The 20,092-nt window shown below is 47.8% G+C and overlaps 1 protein-coding gene and 1 long non-coding RNA gene across 7 annotated transcripts in view; one reads left to right on the top strand and one right to left on the bottom strand.

Moving 5' to 3' along the window:
* The window catches only part of LOC111774631 (uncharacterized), a 52,069-nt gene extending 48,024 nt beyond the window's left edge, over positions 1 to 4,045 (bottom strand). For all 3 annotated transcript variants that reach the window (XR_011420799.1, XR_002809695.2, XR_011420800.1), the window contains exons 1-2: positions 3,705 to 4,045; positions 3,131 to 3,267 (exon numbers count right to left, since the gene is read on the bottom strand). This is a non-coding gene — a long non-coding RNA (uncharacterized lncRNA). The remainder of the gene's footprint in view (positions 1 to 3,130; positions 3,268 to 3,704) is intronic.
* A 391-nt stretch (positions 4,046 to 4,436) lies between these two features.
* MLEC (malectin) lies at positions 4,437 to 19,357 on the top strand. 4 transcript variants are annotated; one of them, XM_070220078.1, is made up of 5 exons: positions 4,437 to 4,594; positions 11,503 to 11,681; positions 12,268 to 12,444; positions 12,549 to 12,606; positions 13,776 to 19,357. In XM_070220078.1, the coding sequence occupies exons 2-5, from the start codon at positions 11,517 to 11,519 to the stop codon at positions 14,003 to 14,005; spliced, it is 630 nt and encodes a 209-aa protein (XP_070076179.1). In that variant the 5' UTR covers positions 4,437 to 4,594; positions 11,503 to 11,516; the 3' UTR covers positions 14,006 to 19,357. The 4 variants fall into 4 exon arrangements, with proteins under 4 accessions (XP_070076179.1, XP_001488574.1, XP_070076180.1 ...); XM_001488524.5 differs by having other exon boundaries at positions 4,469 to 5,096; XM_070220079.1 differs by having other exon boundaries at positions 4,479 to 10,542.
* Positions 19,358 to 20,092: the final 735 nt, after the last annotated feature.

Genomic DNA, 20,092 nt, shown 5'->3' with positions numbered 1-20,092 from the left:
TAACTTGAGGCAGAGAGAATGGTAATTTTTCTTTAGATGCGTTATGTCCCCTTTTGGCCAGCTCCTTTAAGAGAGGAAGGCTATTTTCAATAGATGCCTCCTTGGAAGGGGGGTGAGGATGGAGGCCATCTACATATTGTAATAAAGAGGAACCTCGGGAAAACCCAATGTCTGAAACGTCAGCCTTTAAAATATGAGAAAAATAGGGGCTGGCCCAGTGGTGCAGCTGTTAAATTCTCATGTTCCACTTCTCGGTGGCCTGGGGTTCGCTGGTTCAGATCCCGGGTGTGGACATGGCACCACTTGGCAAAAGCCATGTGGTGGTAGGCATCCCATGCATAAAAGTAGAGGAAGATGGGCATGGATGTTAGCTCAGGGCCAGTCTTCCTTTTGGCAAAAAGAGGAGGATTGGCAGTAGTTAGCTCAGGGCTAATCTTCCTCAAAAAAAAAAAAAAATCTGAGAAAACTAGATAGAGCTTTCATTGTATCCCTGTGGCATAACCATCCAGGTATATTGTTTTTCCCAGGTATAGGTGAACAGGAACTGGCTTTCAGGGTCAATGGGTATGCTAAAGAAGGCACTATAAAGGTTGACTACAGTGAAGGTTTGGCTGTTGGGAGCAACGGCTGAGAGTAGAGTGTGTGAATCAGGCATTCCAGGATGTTGGGGAACAATATCATTCAAAGCCCTGAGATCCTGGGGGCTGGCCCTGTGGCCGAGTGGTTAAGTTCGCGTGCTCCGCTGCAGGCGGCCCAGTGTTTCGTTGGTTCGAATCCTGGGCGTGGACACGGCACTGCTCATCAAACCACGCTGAGGCAGCGTCCCACATGCCACAACTAGAAGGACCCACAACGAAGAATATACAACTATGTACAGGGGGGCTTTGGGGAGAAAAAGGAAAAAATAAAATCTTTAAAAAACAAAAAAAGCCCTGAGATCCTGAACAAACCTCCCTCCCCACCACGGGGTTTTCAAACGGGAAGGATAGGAGTGTTACACGGGCTAGTATAAGGGATAACCAATCCTTCTGTAGTCTTCAGTTATGGGTTTTATGGCCTTGGGTTGCCTCAGGGTTCAAGGGGTATTGTTTTACGTTAGGTAGGGGTTTTCTGCCATCTGTTTGAATTGTAATGGGCAGTGCAGAATGTATGGGCCCAATATCCGTGGAACTCTTTAACCAAAGAGATTCAGGGACAGCGTCTAGGGCCCACATTTGGGGGTTCGAGATTTAAAAATATTTTCCCCTTTTGAGAGAAAGAAATATGTGCCTGTTGTGCCTCAAGAAAATTCATCCTATAGATGGATGGGAGCTGAAGAAACTAAAAGGAAAGGATGATGCCCATGAACGGGCCCTAGTTGGAACGGAATGAGAAGGGACTTAAAGGATGATTAGAAACCCCAACCATTTGTCTAGTTTGAGCACTCTGAGGGAGGGGACAAGATAGGCTGGTGGGGTTTCAGACAGAATAGGTGGCCTGTGTCCATAGGGGTCTTGGTCACCTCTCTCCCAATGGTGAAATCAATTTCCCCCAACGTATTAGCTTGGAGGAGGGGAAAAATCCCCTCTAGGCCCCGGGAGCACCCCTATTGTGGAGACGGATGAAAGGAGTTTTTAGGCGTTTGTGATGAAATCGAAGAAGGATGGTTCTCTCTTCCTTGAGTCAATCTTTTTGATTTAAAGCAATCCTTTTTAAAATGTCCTGGCTTTTAACAGTAAGAACATAAACCCCTTGGAGCAGAATTAGGACATTGGAAAGGGAGTTTATGCTGATTAGTGGTTAACTCCGGAAGTTGGCGTCTCATAATCTGTGCAGCCTTCTTGTTATTGCTTTTCTGCATAGTTTGGGCTAGCAGATTGGCCAGATTAACTAGGTCAGGAGTTTCCACAGTCTGCCAATATAGATGTTTTTTTTTCACTAAGAGTGCCAGTTCTTCATTTAAGCCATTGACAAAGATGGAGTTAATTAAGGGGTAAGTGGCTGAATCGATGGCAGGAAGGCCAGAATTTTCAGTAAAAACAGTCTCTAATCTGTTATAGTCGTCGAGAACAGGTTCATCAGATTTTTGGACGCACTGTACAACTTTTCTCCAAGCTACAGATTTCGGGAAAGTTTTAGGAATAGTCTCATAGAGTCTTATCCCTAATTTCAGTGCATCCGTTCTATCAGTGGCACTTTGCTTGTGAAAATCTTCTAGGGGGTTATCCCATTTGGTCAGATGCATCCAGTTTCCGGCCTGAAGTTCACCAACCAGCAGTGCAATTAGTTGATATAGGTTCTTACGTTTGGATCACAATGTTAAATTCTTTAGCAAACTTGTGGGGTATTCACTAGCCTTGGGGAATTCCCTAACTATGGCCCGTAATTCTGCGTTTGACCAGGAGGTAAAAGAGGTTAACTCCTGTGTCTTCAGGTTTAATTTTAAATAGAACAGGAAGGTCAAGAGGGGCTTTGGGTCCTATGGGGTCTGAGGGAGGTTCAGGGTCTCTGAGGGAAAAATGGAGGTCAGTCACAGAAGGGTCTAAAGGGACAGGAGAGCAAGGAGTCTGAGGAGGACGAGTTTGCAAAGCTCTGACCAATTGTTCCAGCTCTGAAAGTTTTTCAGAGTAATCTGAAATAGCTTCTGAAAGTTTGGAGGTAACTGCCTGAAGGGAAGCAACTTTATCAGCGTTTCTCTTACTGGTCTCTAGGTACCAATTAAAACAGGCTTCCCGTTCATTTTGCCTAGTTTTGTACATTTTTTCTAATTGCATGTGTAAACAAACTAATTTTGGAATATCAAAGGTTCCCCATCTTGGTCAATAAAATTGTAAATTGTCTTGAGTAATATTTTTTACATCGAGAGAAAAATTTACAACAAGAGGGACCATATTCTTTAAATATAAATCCAGCTTGGGTTCCTGAAGGAGGTTCATCATTTGTGATTGTTCTGGAATCAGTGTTGCCCGTCATTGAGAGACGGCTGTTCTTGGATGGCCAAGGCAGGAGGAGATGATCTGGGTCGGGTATGTGCGCTTGTAAAGACCGCTTCCCAAAGCAGTGAGGACAGAACCGGCCAGTCCGCCCAAATAAAGTCTGGTCTGAACCTCAACTACAAAACAATAGGAGGTTCGGATCCAGGAGAACTTACCCCCGAACTCCGAGGCTCGCCAGTGGAAACGCTGGAGAGCGAGGGTCTCTTCGAGGTACCTCCCACGTGTCTGCGGCGGCGCTGCGGGTCCAAGGTCAGTCGCTCTGGATTCTGCCAACTCCTCCAAGAAATGTCAACTGAGGAAAAATCACAGCAATTTAAACAGCAGATTTTTATTAGGCAATTAGAAATGAAAATCGGGAGACACAGATCCGGGCAAAAACCCAAAACGTGCTCCAAAGAAGGCAAGGATTTATAAAGACAAAATAAATAAATAAATAAATAAATAAATCGCACAGGTTGTTTTCCAAGACTCCTGATTGGTGCTAGCAACAATTGTTACTCCTTGGCTACATGTGATTGGTTGCTAAGGCAATCTCTAAGGCAAAAAGTTCTTATCTATAGGAGCATGCATTTTTCTTAAAGGAAAGTCAAGATAACGGTGAGGCAGTTAAAAAGTTACATTCCATCTGGGTCGACATGGTGTACGTGCATAAGTCCCACTTCCCTAATGGTCTCCTAGCTCCATTTTAGCCCCGACGTATGTTATTTCTTTTTTGTTATCGCTGCCCACCTAGGATCTCGATAAATACTTGTGGAACAAATAGATACATGGGTTTTTGCCTTGGCTCTGCCCTAAACTTCCGGTGTGAACTTTTGGGCAACATTCCGCCCCTATGTGGGCCTCAGTTTCTCCATCTAAAAGGCGGGAGTTCGGGCAGCGACCACAGCGTAGGGATCGCCAGTGTAGGAGGGCGCTGGGTAAACTGCCAAAGAGGACAGAGAGAGCTCTGATCTCGCCTGTACCCGACCGCCTCCAGACTGGGCACCTCCCGCTACTCCTCCCACCAGAGCCGGGGAAGTCTGGGCCGGCCGGCGGCGGTCGCCATGGAGACGCGAGTAGCCTGGAGCCCCTCCCCTACCAGGCCACGCGTTTCCGCTGCGTTGGAGCCTTCTGATTGGGCGGCCGTCTGGACGCTACCACCAGCCCAGAGCCTGCAAAGGGGTGGGGGCGGGGTCTTGTCCTCGTGGGACTCTGGCAGGGAAGATGTGTGCACGTGGCCTTTCTGGGGGAGGATGGGTTTTCTGCCTCACGCGGGGAAAAATAATCTCAGGTCGGAAGAGCGTTCACTGCTTCTTCTACTAAAGCTTATATTCATGCCTCTCCCTGAAAAATGAAGAGGGGGCGGGAAAGTCGGCAACGCCCCCTCTAGAGCCTATTTGGTCCCAAGATCTGGAGCACCGGAAGTGCTGGCGACGTGTCAGTGCGTCCTATCCTAAACCTTCCCCCTATGCCACCTTTCCTATTCAGCTGCGGGATCCCGGGGCCGCCTGGGCGCTGCACCCCGCCACTTCCGTATCGAACCGCCGCTTCAACCGAACTCCCAACCTCTGCGCGCGCTCCCTCTCGTGCTTGATGGTTGGGCCAGCGCCGGGGGGTAGCCACGCCCTTTCCCGCGCCTGGTAGCCAATGGGCCGGCGTCTCCTGGCGGGGTGGTGGGTAATTAATGAGGGCCGGGCGCTGATTGGCTGTAGAGTCGTGGCCGGGGGCTGGGCGGCGGGCTAGGTTGTTCCTGAGGTGGGAGGCGGCACCCGTGGCTGAGAAGGAGGCCTGTGAGCGACATGTCCCCGGCGGCTGAGGCACAGCGGCCCGTGGCGCTGTTTTTCTGAGTCCGGGGCGGCCTGGCGGCCGGCTGAGGACGAGGGTCGGCGGAGGCTGCCCCCGCTGTGGTGGCCGCCATGCTGGGGGCCCGGGCGGTTGAGGGAGCGGCTGTGGCGCTCCTGCGACTGTTACTGCTGCTGCTGCTGCCGGCGCTCCGGGGGCCGGGGCTCGGCGTGGTCGGCTTGGCGGGGGCTGGGCTGCCCGAGAGCGTCATTTGGGCCGTCAACGCGGGCGGCGAGGCGCATGTGGACGTGCACGGGATCCACTTCCGCAAGGACCCTTTGGAAGGCCGGGTGGGCCGAGGTGAGAGCCCCTCAGCCGCGCCGCGGGCTCCCGGGCCTGCCCTGCTGGGCGCAGCCGGCCGAGGGCTGTGGGCCCCGGGGCCACGTCTCTGGAGCGAAGTTTTTCTCTGCAGTCGCCTCTGGGACCTGGTCAGAGCTCAGACCCTGGCGTTGGCTCGAAGCTACCAAGAGCCATCGAGGCAGAGAGTTGGCGAGAAGAGTTGGACCTCGCTCCCTGCATTTTCTTAACCCCTCACCTCCACCCGAGCTGGCAAAGTAAAAACGAGGCGCCCTATTGCCACCTCGAGGCCTCACGGTGGTTCGGTTAGGTTAGGGTGGTTAGGTTAGGGCTGTTAGGTTATCGGTGTCCCTGGCCCGGGTGGTTCTGCTTTCCTATGCAGACAGCTCCTGGTAGATTCCTGCTGACCTAGAAATCGGCCGCGTTCCCTATCCTTTCTGCAGGAGCGGGGCTTGATTGTTAGCCAGAAGAGAAAAGAATCTTCGAAGAGGATGGGCCAGGAAAGTTTGATGGTAGCCTCCTCTCCCGCCCCCTTTCCCTTTGGAGCGAGGAATATGTGAGCTTCAAAGTAGAAGCTGCAGGCCGCCCCTGCGAGGGTGGTTGATATTGAAGCCATCTTGCACGTGAGGCTGCTGGTGTGTCAACTGGGTCAGCCCGAGTCAGATCTGAATATTCTGAGTGCTTAGAATACCATAAGTGGTTCTGAGAGGGGTGATTCCAGCTTATGGGAGAAATTATTTTGAGTGAGCAACAGTTTTTACAGAGCTGCACGGTTCTCAAAGTTAGTGTAAGAATGGCCTGGGGAGTTGATTAAAAATGCCAATTCCAGACCTAGGAGAGTAAACCCAGGTTTCTGCACCAGGGGCTACTGACGTGGGTCATCCCAAGACCACTCTGGGGAAATATGCTCTAGGCTCTGTTTCTTCTATAAGTAGAGTTGGCGAACGGGTTTGGGAAGGAAGTTGCTTGCTTCATATGTTGGAAGGAGACTTACACTGGATGCTGGGTTCAGAGGCTGCCAAATTGGCAATATGCCATCTCCAGAAAAGTAGGAGACAGACCTTCTCTCACTCGTTTTCCACGATGCCCAGATTTGGCTCTTTCCTTTACCAAAGGGTTTAACTTAGGTCTTCTAAGTTAATTGCAATGTCTTGGAGTTTGTAATGTTAGAGAGTGTATTACTTCCATACACGTGAGGGTGTTGGGACATAAGACTGTTTTCTGAAGTTCTGTGTTTGTCTTGGAGTTTATTTAGCCCTGGCATGTAGGTCTTAGTAGCCTGGGTTCAGCTGAGTCAGGGCCCTGGTCTTTAGCAGCTGGAACAGCAGCCAAAGCCAGGCTTAGTAGCAGGAGGTCGTTGCTGTCTCCATCCTGGACCCTTCCTCTTTCTTCATGGATGTGGGCAGGGAGGAAGGAGCCCTTGAGGAAGCTAGAGACGGTTTGTGGACTCTGCCTCTTGAGATAGCTGTGGTGAGGACTGTGCAGATGGTTCCTTTCACTTAGATACCAGGCTTTATATAGGTTACATTATTCTGTTAGGTCCATTGTGCAGAGGAGGAAGCTGACTAAGACCACACAGGTTTAATCCCCAGCTACTCCCCTTATTCAGAAATCCTGGTTTTAGTTTGCTGGTAGGTGGTGTTTTGTTTTTTTCCTCTCGCCTGGTCAGCAGTCAGCCAGGCTGTGTCCTTGGGTTACGGGCTCATGGTTGTAGTCTGTTTGGAGGAGTTTATCGTAACAGGTAAAATTACATGAGAACACCAAAGCCCGTGTGTACTGGAGTCCTGTCTCAGACCTGGCCTTTGGGGCACTCTATAAACGGAGGTTCCCTGCTGCACTCTGTCTGTCAGCTGGGGTGGGAATTGTGGCAGTATTAAGGTGTGGATGGAGAGTGCAGGGCAGTTGTCAGCTTCAGCTTGCAGCAGCCTGTTGCAACACTGCACTTAGCCGAGTTCCTCAGAGTACCATTTTGCTGGCATTAGGTCTGGGGCTGAGATGTGATTAATCTTCCCCTCTCAGGAGGCAGCTTTCTAGTTGCATTCTGTGCTCAGGAGTGGGCACCACCAAGGAAAGTGCAGCTCTTCCCTCTGCCTTCCCTTCTCTGGCACTGTTTGGATAAGGGTGTGCCAGGTGTTTGGAGACCCTTATCTCAGGCAGCTGTTTAGCCTCTTTGCAGTAGGAGCTGCATGTCATATTTCTTTTCCCACATGCCTGTGATATTGTTTCCAGCAGGCTGAGGAAAGTTCATTTGCTGTTGAATGAATTCGAGTATTTGTTGCCAAGTTAATTGAGATAAGGGTTTGGCCTGCTTTTGAACTTGCTGTTTCTTTATAGTGTCTTTGTAGTTCAGCATTCTTGTAACTCTGAGTGGCCCAGGGCACCTAGTGGCTTTTGCTTTCAAAGGCACTTCATGATGTTTATTGAATTTCGTTTGTGCCTCGAGGGTAGCTGGTGCTCATAGGAGATATTGACAACCTGGGAAAGGCGTTTTCAACCAATGTGCTTCAACGGAGGGAAGTACCACTACAGAAAGTGCTTCAGAAGCGCTCCACTTGGGAGTTCGGCCTGCCGCACATCCCGGGTCCTTTTTAACTTTAACATTCTGAGTTCCTCTTGACTCTGAGGAGGAAAAGACCTGGTTGTTTGGCCTGAAGAGGCCATTTCCTCTTCATGGAAAGATACCTGCTAATCATTAGTATGACCTTGAAGAACTCACTTTACCTCTCTGAGCCCTGTTTTCCTTCCTAAGAAAACTTGTCATATTTTAGAAATCAGTGACATGAGTCTGAAAACTCTCCTGTCCAGAGTAGGTTAAAATGTCTCTTGTTTTTTTTTTCTTTGCTCGATGACCTTTTACATGGAATTAAAAGCAGGGCAGAACATGGCTCCAGAGGGGAAAAAGCTGGCTAGAGGCCTGAGCCTATCAGATTACTAATTCTGCAGGCTTAAGGAAGACCCTTTCCTGGGCAGCTTTCCTTTCGGGTGGGAAAGGATTTGGCCTTGGGGAGATACAAGACTGAAAGGTAGGATAAGAGAGTCACTGCTGCCTCTGATTTGCTTAAGTCCGTGGGATTTGTTTAGAATTCTCTCCCTGTACTGTGACCTAGGAGGCAGACTTCATTTGCAGGCCCTCCAGGTAGCAGAAGTTCACAGGTAGAGAATTTAGGTAGGTGATGTTTTTTTACATCATTTTACAGGTGAGAAAACACCCAGAGAAAATAACTTCTTCTGCATCACATAGTAGGTGGCAGAGCCAGGATTCAAAGCCAGACCTGCCTTACACTAAAACCTGAGCTGAATTTTTCAAGTAGCCTGGCTACTCCATTGTCTAGAACCAAGAAGCAACAGACATCGTGTAGGCCCTTTGGCCCCCTTCCTTTTTGGTTACCTGAATCCCCGGGTTCCCTACCTCAGTCCATTCAGAATAATTCTTTACAAACTGGCCTCACCTGAGAAAGAAGGGATTCAGAAGAGTATCTGGTGGACAGGAGGCCTAACGCTGGGCTAGTGATGCTGGAGTGCCGCAGGGAGCTTTACAGTGGTGGTCTCATGTAGAACAGGTTCCTGCTTATTCCAGCTTTCCCACGCCTGTGGTTCCCAGCTTTCCAATTAGTTTTTTTTTTTTTTTTTAAAGATTTTATTTTTTTCCTTTTTCTCCCCAAAGCCCCCGGTACATAGTTGTATATTCTTCGTTGTGGGTCCTTCTAGTTGTGGCATGTGGGACGCTGCCTCAGCGTGGTTTGATGAGCAGTGCCATGTCCGCGCCCAGGATTCGAACCAACGAAACACTGGGCCGCCTGCAGCGGAACGCGCGAACTTAACCACTCGGCCACGGGGCCAGCCCCCAATTAGTTTTATTACTTCCATTTCCGCTTGGTCCCTTCCCTGAACTCCCTGGAATGGAGGCGTTTATTGAGTGCTTATTGTGTGCATCTGCTTGGCTGGCTAGCATACTTGTGTGTCTCTGTGAGGTACTGTTTTAAGTTTCAGTCCTCTCCACGCACAACCCTGTGCGCTAGGTGATATCCCCATTTTAGAGGTGAGAAAACAGTGTGTCCCGTGTCACATAGTAGGTGGCAGAGCCAGGATTCAAATCCAGGCCTGTCTTACTCTAAAACCTGGGCTGAATTTTTCAGGTAGACTGGTTATTCCATTGTGTAAAACTAAGAAGCAGCAGACATAATGGAGGCCCTTTGGCTCCCTTCCTTTTTGGTTAAGTGTCTGAGCTGTATTGTGCCGGCTTCAACAGTGTGCTGACTGTGTACACTTCACTGTTTTTTAGAGAAATTTGTTTAGCTGTGAGTTCGTAAAGGCTAAGGGGGGAAGAAAAAAAATCCTTTTGCTGCTACGTCTCTTAGGATGTGGGCAAATTCAACTTTGAATGTGGCAAATCTCTTAGGAAAGCTACTTGGGCTTTAAAGGGAAATTATTTAAAGGTAATTGCAAGGTTGTTAAGTAGTTTTTGTTCACATGGCTGAGTTGTTTTAGTTGTGGGACTGAGACTGCCACAGATGATTTTACTGTCAGTTTCTCACTTTTTCCACTTAGGAAGGAAAAAAAGATTCCCCACACATGCACAAAATTTCCTGCGTATCTAAAAAGCAAATCTAGTTAATGTTCCAGATTTGTAAGGATCACGGTCCTCATGGAAGAAGGAAATTCTTGGAACTGAGTTGGAAGAGAAATAGCAGTTGTTTAATCTTTATAGGTTTGAGCCCCAGCGTAATGGTTTGAGCCTGGGAAAGAGCTGGGATGTGTTGGGAGTGCACCCTTTGTAGTGCTACTCAGCTACCCTTCTTTGATTTCTTGAAGAGAAATAGGAAGCAGTAGAGTCAGAAGACAAAAGTGCGCTGAGTTTCCTGTTGCATTGTCTCCTCAGTCCCTCTGATCTCGTGGCTCCTGTTCATTTACCGGAATTGTTAACAGTTATGTTTATTTTTTTGAGGGCTTGACCTTAGCCACTGGTGTCTTAGTTATTCTTTTACCTCCCTTGGAGATGAAAGATCCTCTCCTTTGGAGTTTTGGTGATTCAGAAGATAAAGCTCCAGGGATGACTGCTCTTGGACATCTCCCAAAGGATCTAGGTGCCAAATGTCTTCAGAGTCCCTGTGTGAGATCGGAAGGTGGTCTTTAAATCTTAATTCCAGGCTGGAGGAGAAACTAGGCCTGTGTATGAAAATCACTGCTAAGTTTGTAGTTTGGAAAGGAGATGTATGGAGCACTGGGATGCCTCATTGTGTTTACAGGGTAAAAGAGTCAGAGAAGCTACTCTCCTAAGGAGGAAACGTAATTATTCATTCTGGGGCTGGAGTGTGGTATCCAATATTTGAGGAAAACTGATTAGTTTGTTATGTAGGAGAAAGAAAAACATACAGTCTCATCTCCCACCAAATTTGGGGGGGGGGTGGTTGGCAGCAGTAGTTTTCAGCTCTTCTGATTCTGACCGAAGGTAAGTAACTTTTTACTTTCACCTTGCCTTATTCCTTGCCAGTCTGTAAAATGGGAAAGGTGGCTCCCCCAGCACTTGGGCGTCTTAAGCCAGAGGTGCCAATAGGGCCTTGGTAGATTTTCTTTCTCCGCTAGGATGGCTCTAGCCTCGTGGAGAGAGCAGCATGGCTAAACTGCTTTGCAGGGACCTCCCTTGTTGCCATTTGTTCGGTCTGCAAATCACATTGAGTGCTGACTTACGTGCCAGGACCTGTGTTAGGTGCTGGAGATACAATAGGACCTTTTTTCTTTTGGTTTGACTTGAGGGCATGTTCAAGAGGATAGGTGAGGTTGAGTTTCGTGAGTCTGGGAGAAGTATCACATCCTTCTTTTTACCAGCTTTAGAACTTTTTGAATGACAATTATAAAAAGCAACTAAAGCTGGTATCTTATTTGTAGTAAAGACAATGAAGAATGACTTTCCTAACAGATATCCTGTTTGTTTAGGCTCTGAGCTTTTCTGAATGAGAAAAAAACATTCTTTGAACTTAATCGTCTTGTAGAGTTCCTGACCATCCCCCTTGTTTTATGAGGTTTCTCTGAAGCTCTCCCTCGCAGGGAACCAGGCAGCTGTAGCCTAGTGCTTTGTTCGAATAATGAGTTAGATTTGTTCTCTGCCTATCACTCTCAATACTGTCAGGGAGTAGTCATTTTAATGTGCTTTCAAAGAGTTTCACTCTGAGGGTTATGGGAGCTGTTGGGGTGATTAGTGTTTGGTTTCTGTCGTTTTACGCTTCTTTGGAATGGCTTCCTGATCCTTGCCTTTGTGTCTGGTCTGTTTGGAGCCAGGTTTAGAGGGGTGGCCCCTTCCACTGGGAGGGTTGTTAGCATTGCCCTGGAAATGCCTCTAGTGGTTCTGGTGTTTCTGCTCTTCTTTTGTGTTTTGCCTCTGATGTAGTTTCTTTTTGTCTTTTGTCACCAGCCTCTGATTATGGCATGAAACTGCCAATCCTGCGTTCCAACCCTGAGGATCAGATCCTGTATCAAACGGAGCGGTACAATGAGGAGACCTTTGGCTACGAAGTGCCCATCAAAGAGGAGGGGGACTATGTGCTGGTGTTAAAATTTGCCGAGGTCTATTTTGCACAGTCCCAACAGAAGGTGAGGACCGGTCAGGCGTCTGCTGGACCAGTGGGACATTGCTACTCTTGGATATTCCTTTACTATGGGCCACAGAATGTAAGAGCTTCCCAAAAGGGAGGAACAGAAGAGCTTTGAGGAAAGGCTGGATTCCTTCTGCCTCCAGAAAAGCTCTGTCCCATTGCTCACAAGGCTGTACTTACCTTGGGAGTTGGTGACAGAAGGCAATGCCAGAATCCTAGTTCTTGGCAACTAACCGATCCTGTTCAGGCCCTCCTGGTTATCTCTCCCTCCTTGGTTGTCAACACCTTCTCGTTGTTAGCCACCTTCTTTACCTATCCCTTCCTGTGAATTTCTGTCTTTCCAAGTTGAGCTTTCTGTTTGTATTCTTTGTTCCCTAAGGCCAGTATGAGACCTCCTTGACAGTGAAGGAACAAGGCTTTGATTTGGCTCAGGCAAAGGACTCTAGCCACCCTGGAGTATATCCAGCCCTGTCATTTCTTAAATTATTTTTGAACTCGAAGCGCAGGCAGGTACATGATCTCCAACAGCTAAAGGGGTATGAAGCTGATGGTTTTGACATTGTCTCCTTTTTTCACCCTGGAAGGTATTTGATGTGCGATTGAATGGCCATGTCGTGGTAAAGGACTTGGATATTTTTGATCGTGTTGGGCACAGCACAGCTCATGATGAAATCATCCCTATGAGCATCAGAAAGGGGAAGCTGAGTGTCCAGGGGGAGGTGTCCACCTTCACAGGGAAACTCTACATCGAATTTGTCAAGGTACTGCTCCTGCTCTGCCCTCACAGCTGAGGAGGAGCTCAAAAGAAGGGGTGCAAGGGGAATGTTTGCTTTTAGTAGGTTGACCACTGTTTCCCGTTTCCTAGGGGTACTATGACAATCCCAAAGTCTGTGCTCTCTACATCATGGCTGGGACAGTGGATGGTAAGTTGTGTTTTTGATCTGTTTTTTTGACTTGGGCTGAAGGATATGGTTAAGGAAACCCTTGGGGGCTAATTTAGCTGATCACTATTTTGAAAACACTTAAAGCCAAATTGTGGGGAATCCAGAGTCAGATGGCTAGGATGAAGTATAGCATGGTGCTAGCCCTAAGGTTTTGAGTAAGATCTGGGTTCAAGTCTGGCTGCTGCCATTTGGTTGCTGCTGTTTGGTTTTGGACAAATTCCTTTAACTTCACTGTAAATTGGGATTGACAGTAGTACCTGTTGGTTTGCCCTGACCCTTGTAGTCATTTGAAATTGCCTAAATTTGTCCTTCCTTTGTTTCTTTGACATCTATTTCCTGGGGGCAAAAAGGGAAAAAGGCAAAGGGAGGAGTCCTTTAGTGTTTGGGTATGCTCTGAGAGATTCCAGCATTGCTGGACTGCACTGAACAAAAGTTCACTTATTAATGTCTCCTTCTCCTTGAGATCTAGCCTCGGGGTATATCTCTTTCTCAGGGTTGAGATTATCCTGGCTGTCAGCTTCCCAGGCTGATTTTTGCAGAGAAAGCTTGTGTCTTAATGACTACTCCCCTATCCCGCTTCTGTGCCTTTTCCCAGCTCATCCTGAATGCACCAAGTATCTCATCCTGTTCTCTTGATGTCCTCCCAAATGTTGATATTAGGACATCCAGGAGGATGTCTTGCCACCAAACAGATTTGTAGCTCGAATCCCTAAGGAGGAGACAGAGCAGAGGGGTAGTGTGTGCTGAGAACTCAGAACTCTGTGGATCAGCTTTTCTTCAGTTGTTGTGTGCATCAAAAGGGAATGTTGGATTGTGGGAGGGAGGAGGAAGGATTTGAAAAGGTTAAGTTTTGTGTGTTGGGTCATTGTCCCTGTCCAATCTGGTCCTCTCGGGGCTCTGAAGAAGTAGGGCAGGAGGCAGGGGAGATAGTGTCCCTCTGTGCAGGGCTTGTACTGCTTTTTAGTTAAATCTAGAGAAGAGTAGTATTTGCAGCAATCTACTATTCTCTAGGCTGGAGGCTATTTCTGTTACTTTTGCTCCTTCCTGTGGTTAGGTCATAGGGTCTCTTTATTGTGGTTCATTTACTGCTCTTGAAGGTCTCACTTAAATGTTGTGGGTCTTAAAAGGTGTTCTCTTTCTTGTGTCAGATGTACCAAAGCTGCAGCCTCATCCAGGATTGGAGAAGAAAGAAGAGGAAGAAGAAGAAGAAGAATACGATGAAGGATCTAATCTCAAAAGACAGACGAATAAGAACCGGGTGCAGTCGGGCCCCCGCACGCCCAACCCCTATGCCTCGGACAACAGCAGCCTCATGTTTCCCATCCTGGTGGCCTTTGGAGTCTTCATTCCAACCCTCTTCTGCCTCTGCCGGTTGTGAGAACAAATACCATCCTGAACAGGGTGGAGGGTTGTGGGAAAGAAACCAAATGTGTTGGTTTTGGTTTCTGTATTTTTCACAGTGATTAACAGACACCCACACACAAACACACACACACACACACAAATTAAAGGAGGTGAAAAGAGGCAGACTGAATAGAGAGCTGCCTTCAACCACCACCTGGTCCCAGACCTGCTTCAGTCCTAGTCCTCTCTTTGTGGCTGGCCCCCAGCCCTCTCTTTCCTCTCTAGGGTACTTAGGGTAAGCTGGGTCCTACCTGTTCAAGGATCCTCATCTGTATACCTAGTGGAGAGGACTCTGAACTCAGCAGACATGGTTCTATTTTTGAGTTTAGAAATTAACAGCAGGGAAATGTCATCTTATTACTTGAGAAGATCAGCCCTGGGAGTTGGGTATGTTCTGAAGTTGTGTTCAGATAAGTTTTCAGATGTCCTGGGATTGAAAGTGTGTGTGGTGTGTGTGTGTGAAGGTGTATAATTTGTATGATAAAGATGAAAATGGAAGGGGGATTAAAAAAAGAAAGAAAAGTACATACTTCCTTGCTTGGAAGCCTTTCTGGTTTAAGCCCAATGATGGTTCCACCTTAAGTGTTTGAGCTTTGTCGTTGCTTGTCTTCCTGACATGGGCCAGTTAGAGGACTGTCTGGTATCCAAGACGCTTAGTTTATGTCAGGTCCTCAAGTTGCCTCTGACTTGTTACCACAACAAATCATTTTGATTTCAGTGCCTGTTGGGGACTTGATTTCCTCTCTCTCTCTTTTTTTTTTTCCCCCTTAATCTGGCTCATTTGAAATCTCTTCTCTCTCTTTCAACCATCCCACTAAGTTATTGCCAAGAAGGGAAGGAGACATGGGGATTTGGGGTTCCCTCTGCTTGAGTGTCTTATCCTCCACCACCTCACCTTGTTGGTACCTCCCTCCCTGGATCTCTGAGCCAGCAGCAAGGAGGGCCTGACCCAGCAGTTCTTATACTGGCCCCTTTGTAGGGTCTTGCTGCCAGGGGACAGGGATGCTTTCCAGCCTGCAGCAACGGAACACTTGACCTTAAAAGTCTCTTCTGGTCTTTGGATTAGAAAAGGCTTGTGTTAGCATAACTTAAGAGCAACCTCAGAGACTTGAGCCCTACTAAGTGACCACTGTTTAGAGTGTCTAGTATCTGGTGTTCATTTATTCCCATGACCTTCTATGTCACAGTTTAACCAGTTTTGGTTTATGCCTAGAATTGCCCCAAGGAACTAGACTGATTGTCCATAACTGGCCCAGTGACACTCCTCAGTGATCTTAATAGTATGTCCCTCTGTCCTTTCATTTCCCCATCCAAGTAGCAGTCAGGTTCTTGGTGTAACAAGGCTGAAAGATTGCCAGTCGGCCATAGTCCTGGCAGCTCTGACGCCAACGGAAACATCTAAGTGTCTGTCTTGAATTCCCTGGAAAAATTTTTGCAGGAATTGAAGCTTCCCTGTTCCCGTCCTTTCCGGTCCCTGTCATCTTTTTCCCAGTTAGGGCAGCAGTGAGGGAGGACCCAGGCAAGCTACAAGGAATGTTATGGATGGAAGGCAGCAGGATTAGCTTCTCCTTGGGCTGGAGCAGCACAGAACCTCAGACCAGGCCCATCTTTTTAGGATGTGTTTAATTTTGAGGTGGTCTCTTTGGATCTGTTTTTAAAGAGCTCCATATATTTGAAGTGTTCATTACGTGACAAAGTAAATAGCCCTTGGGCTCGTGTCTTGGGTTTTGGCTCTTAATGAGTTACTCCAGGTCAGCGTTTAGTTCTTTGAGAGTTGTAGCCCTTTATTTTAGCTGTGACTGAGGCCTTGGTATTAGGGTATTGAATCGGGTAGCTGGATGGTGGCAGCCTGAGGCTGCAATCAGAGGAGCACGTACTAGAGTGCTTCACAAAGCTCCGGGCTTTAAAGGAGGATGTCTTGTAGCCTTGGTCCTAGGGACCACCAGCCTGGGGCAGTGGACATCCTGACTATTAATTGGGCTTTTGACAGTGGCTTTGGTTGCCATTCTGTCACAACTCCCCAATGCCATAGGCCAGTGCCAGGGAGTAAACAAGATGAGGAAGGAGGACTTGCTGCCTCTATTTTGCCTTGTTTGTTGGTTTGCCTGGGTCTCTGAGGAAGGAGGGGTCCCCGCCTCCTCACCTCAACCCATCCTTTCAGTGACTCAGAGTCTCAGAAGGAAACCCTGGCTCCTGGGGCCATTTCCTAACGGTACTGTAAGCCAAGCATCTTTGCTTCTGCCTCTGTTTCCAAGCCCACTCCTTTCCCCTGAGCTCGGGGATAGGGATGGGCACCTTCCTCTTTGGTTGTGTCTGAAAGGAAGGAACATCTTCCTATAGCTCACAAAAACTAAAGAGGAAATGAGGAAACAAGAAGTAGTGTGGTGGGGGCTAGGATCGTGTGCCCTGGAACCAAGCCTACCCAGCTAACAGAGCTGCCCAGGGCTGGTCACAGCTGGCTAATGATGCTGAACTTGAAAGCTTTTTTTTTTTTTTGGTTCCTCTAGGACGATGTAGGTACGTGAAGTTTAGGTTAAAGGGGTGGGTTGGGGCACTCTTTATTTTTATTTTTGTATTGTGTGTGTTAAGAAGTACCCTGTTCATCTTTTGCTTTTTGCACTGTTGTTCCCATGTCTGTATTTTGAGCTAGTGCCAGGACTGAGAGGCTGCGCTGTAGGGAGTCTGACTGGCGTTGGGGTGTGGTGAGTGATACCATTTAGGGGTGGGAAAGGGAAGGCCTGAGCTGTGTCCTAGTTTTTAGATCCCCCTGAGCCCAGCTGACCAAAGCCAGGAGCGAATGGCCAAGGTGAAACTCCTTTTGCCAGCAGTGTGGGCTCAGTTCTGTTTCTGGGGAGACCATGCAGACGTCTGCTGGAGGCAGGCAGAGAGTCTACAGTCTAGCTCCTGTTTGGGTCAGGGGCCAGCCAGCCTCTAATTGGACTTTTTTTGGCTCCACTCATGCTGACTATAACATCGTGCCAGGAAATTATCTGTGGGACCCATGTCCCCTAAACCAAATCCATTTTTCTGAAAAATCTCCACTATTGAGGAGAAGCTGCTCAGTTGAGACCCTGACTTCTGGTGACTTGAAAGGTGGTTATCTTCAAGTGGTAGTTAGACTCGGTCTGACCAGTTGGTGTTAGACTCCCAGGAGGACCACAGGGCCTGCAGAGTCACCTGTTAGTTGGAGAGTGTGATCTTGTTTTCTTGTTCCCACTGTTTGCCTGAGAGATACTGGCCTGAAATTGGGGGGATCACATCAGAGGTCACTTAGACTTTAAAGAGGTGGGTGAAGTTCGAGTTAAGTTTACCTCCCCCTTTCTGTGCCTGGGAACTGTTTAATCCAGGTTTAGATTTGTGATTTGACTTCTTTATCTTTGTGGAGAAGCTTCTGTTTTAAGGAATTTCTCTTCTTTCTTATCCTGCCTCTACCCTCTCCTAGGAAGGCCTGGCCATGGCTTCTAGAATCTCAGTTGAACTTTAGAAAACAGCAGGAGTATTTTCCCTTTCCTAGCACTTAATTTTCCTTTCCCTAGAAATCAGCTCACCTTGGGAAATCCAGGGAAAGAATCAGCAGGTTCTCTGCCCTCCCTGGGGATTGGGGAAGGACCCACCCTGGTCAGCACAGTGCCTTTTCCTCTCCTGCTCTGAGCCAGGGTGGGCATTCTCTCTAGATTCAGGTCTGGGCAGGAGTCTTACAGTCCCTGCCATAGGGCTGCTTCCCCATCTCTTCCTCACTCTTCCCTTTGCTAAATGGCTCTTTCCTAATTCAAGTGTCTTCTTGCCTCGAGGAGCCTTAATGGCATCAAGTGGCAACATGTAATATTGTCCTCCATGCCTCTCCAAAAAAACCTAGGAGAGCAGGTGAGCTTTCCAAAGTGACAGACTAATAGATACTCCTGTTTAAAGACAAAGGGGTGAGGGGATATGCTTTGGGCCTCCTTCTACTCTGGCCCCCGGGAAGGAGCCTGGGGTAAGGCTAAGTGGTAGTGCAGAAACAGAACCAGAAACATCCAGGATCTGTTCAAAAGTCTTAGAAGAAATCTGCTTCTCATCTATGGAAAGATATAATTAGGGATCAAAGAGCTCTAAGAAAATTGCAAAGAAGCCTTAATGTTAAAGCTTCAGAGAGATCAGAGTAATTTTTCCCTTTCAGTCCTAGCTAGGACTCTTTCTGTATTTAGACTTCTCCTGGGGCAGGGGGGCTAGATTTCCTCATTTTGTTACAAGACTAGATTGGCACCAATGGCTCAGCTGCCCAGCGAGGACAGATTTCTTCTTTGTACATGGGTGGCCTGCTGCTGATCTGGTTTGTCCTCCCCCAGCTGCCTTTTGGCTAGCCAGCTTTAGGTTGCCAAATCACTTTGATAAGAGCAGATGATTTGGAGACTGGCTGGTTTGGCAGGAAAAGAGCAGGATGGATCTCTTGGGACGGGTTCCCCCCTCCAGGATTATAAGAACAAGGAGCCAGGGTTGTGCTGGCAGCCAGGGAAACAGTAATGCCTGTTGGAATTGGCAGAGAGGGCCTTGGCATCTCTCATATCCAGGCAGTCTTGTGAGATGGGGGCACGTAGCACCAGGAAAAGCAGAACTCCATTCTCACCTCTATTTTGAGCTTCAGTGCTTTATTTCAGTATGAGGAAAAACAACAACAAACTGAAGTGCGCTTTCCGTCCTTTCAAAGGATAACTGTCGGGAAAGGAGAGCTGAGTTGCCAGGTGGGAGGGGAGAATTGGCAGGGAGAGATGTTACAGCAAAACCAAGAATGAGACATTCTTGACTCCTCTCTTCCCTGGTATGTCATGATCCAGGGAATGAAAAGAAATTTGACCCTGGATTAGTTCCCTCCTTGGATTTTCCATCCACCAAGTTCTCCCACGCTAGGAGCAGCTGGCCATTCTGAGCTCTGGGCAGTCTCTTCAACCACTGTTGGCCTAACCTGGCTTGTCAGGAAATCAACCTCGCCCCTCCAGATTGGGCCCGGTTGCTCTTTTCTGTACCGAGTACTGGAGGATAGTGTCAAGTTCTTAGTAGCCCTTGTAGCTCCCACTCTAGATTCTCATCCTCTCCCTGCCGAGGCCAAACCAACTCTGTCTGTAGCCACAATGTGCATTTGCAGCGGCACAGTGAGATGTGGTTGAGGGGCTTTGAACCTGGCTGGCCCGGGGAAAGCAGTAGGGGTAGATAGAGCTGTCTTTCCTTCTGGGCTATCTCCATCTGTCCCTACCCCTTCCATGCCCCACCCTACTCCCACCAAAAAGTTTAAAAATCAGGATGTTTTTCACTGTCCATTGCTTTGTGTTTTAATAAACAATTTGCAGTGACACTGTGTGTTGCGATTGAGTTTGAACTTAACTGCAAAGACGTGAAGTGATGGGGTTGGAAGAGGGGGACCCAGGGGTTCACTTGGCTGCAAAAGGTTCTCCTGTGACGAGGCAAGGAGCTCTTGTCCATTTAGCTGTTTGTCTCTTGCTTCTCTTTTCGCCGGGATGTTTGGTTAAGGGAATGAAGTTCTATAAAACCCTGCCTGGCCATTTCCACCAGCAGGGCATTCAAGGAAAAATAAACAGTTACTTTGTTTTGTTTCCACTTTCACTGGAACGCCAGGCCATGACTCTCACTCCCAAGGCACACTGAGCTTGTGGCCGCCTCTCCTCTCATCCTTCCCTCAGCCTCCACGATAGCCTCTGGACAGAGTAAGCCACGGGACTGTTTTCTCTGCACTCTCCTTTTCTGCTGTGTTGTCAGTGTGGAGTATGCATTGGGAAGGAGCAGAAAGAGCAGGAAGGATTTAATTTATCTGCCACATCTTAACAGCTGAGGAACATGAAACTCAAAAAACTTCAGTAATTTACTCAAACCTAGTCAGTAAATGGTCAAGCCAGGATTCAAACCCAGTCTATCTGCCTGCAAAGCCCACGTTCTTTTGAAGATTGTAAGAAAAATAATTTTAGCCACCATTTATTGAGCCCTTGAATTGGGCTAGGCACAATGCCAAGCACTTTTACTGATGTTATCTCTGTTTAGTCTTCAACAAACCAGTTGGTATTAGCTTTTAAGT

This window comes from Equus caballus, chromosome 8 (genome assembly GCF_041296265.1).
Source record: "Equus caballus isolate H_3958 breed thoroughbred chromosome 8, TB-T2T, whole genome shotgun sequence".
Taxonomy (NCBI): domain Eukaryota; kingdom Metazoa; phylum Chordata; class Mammalia; order Perissodactyla; family Equidae; genus Equus; species Equus caballus.
Note: the sequence above shows the minus strand (reverse complement) of the source record. Positions and strands in the feature narration are given on the sequence as shown.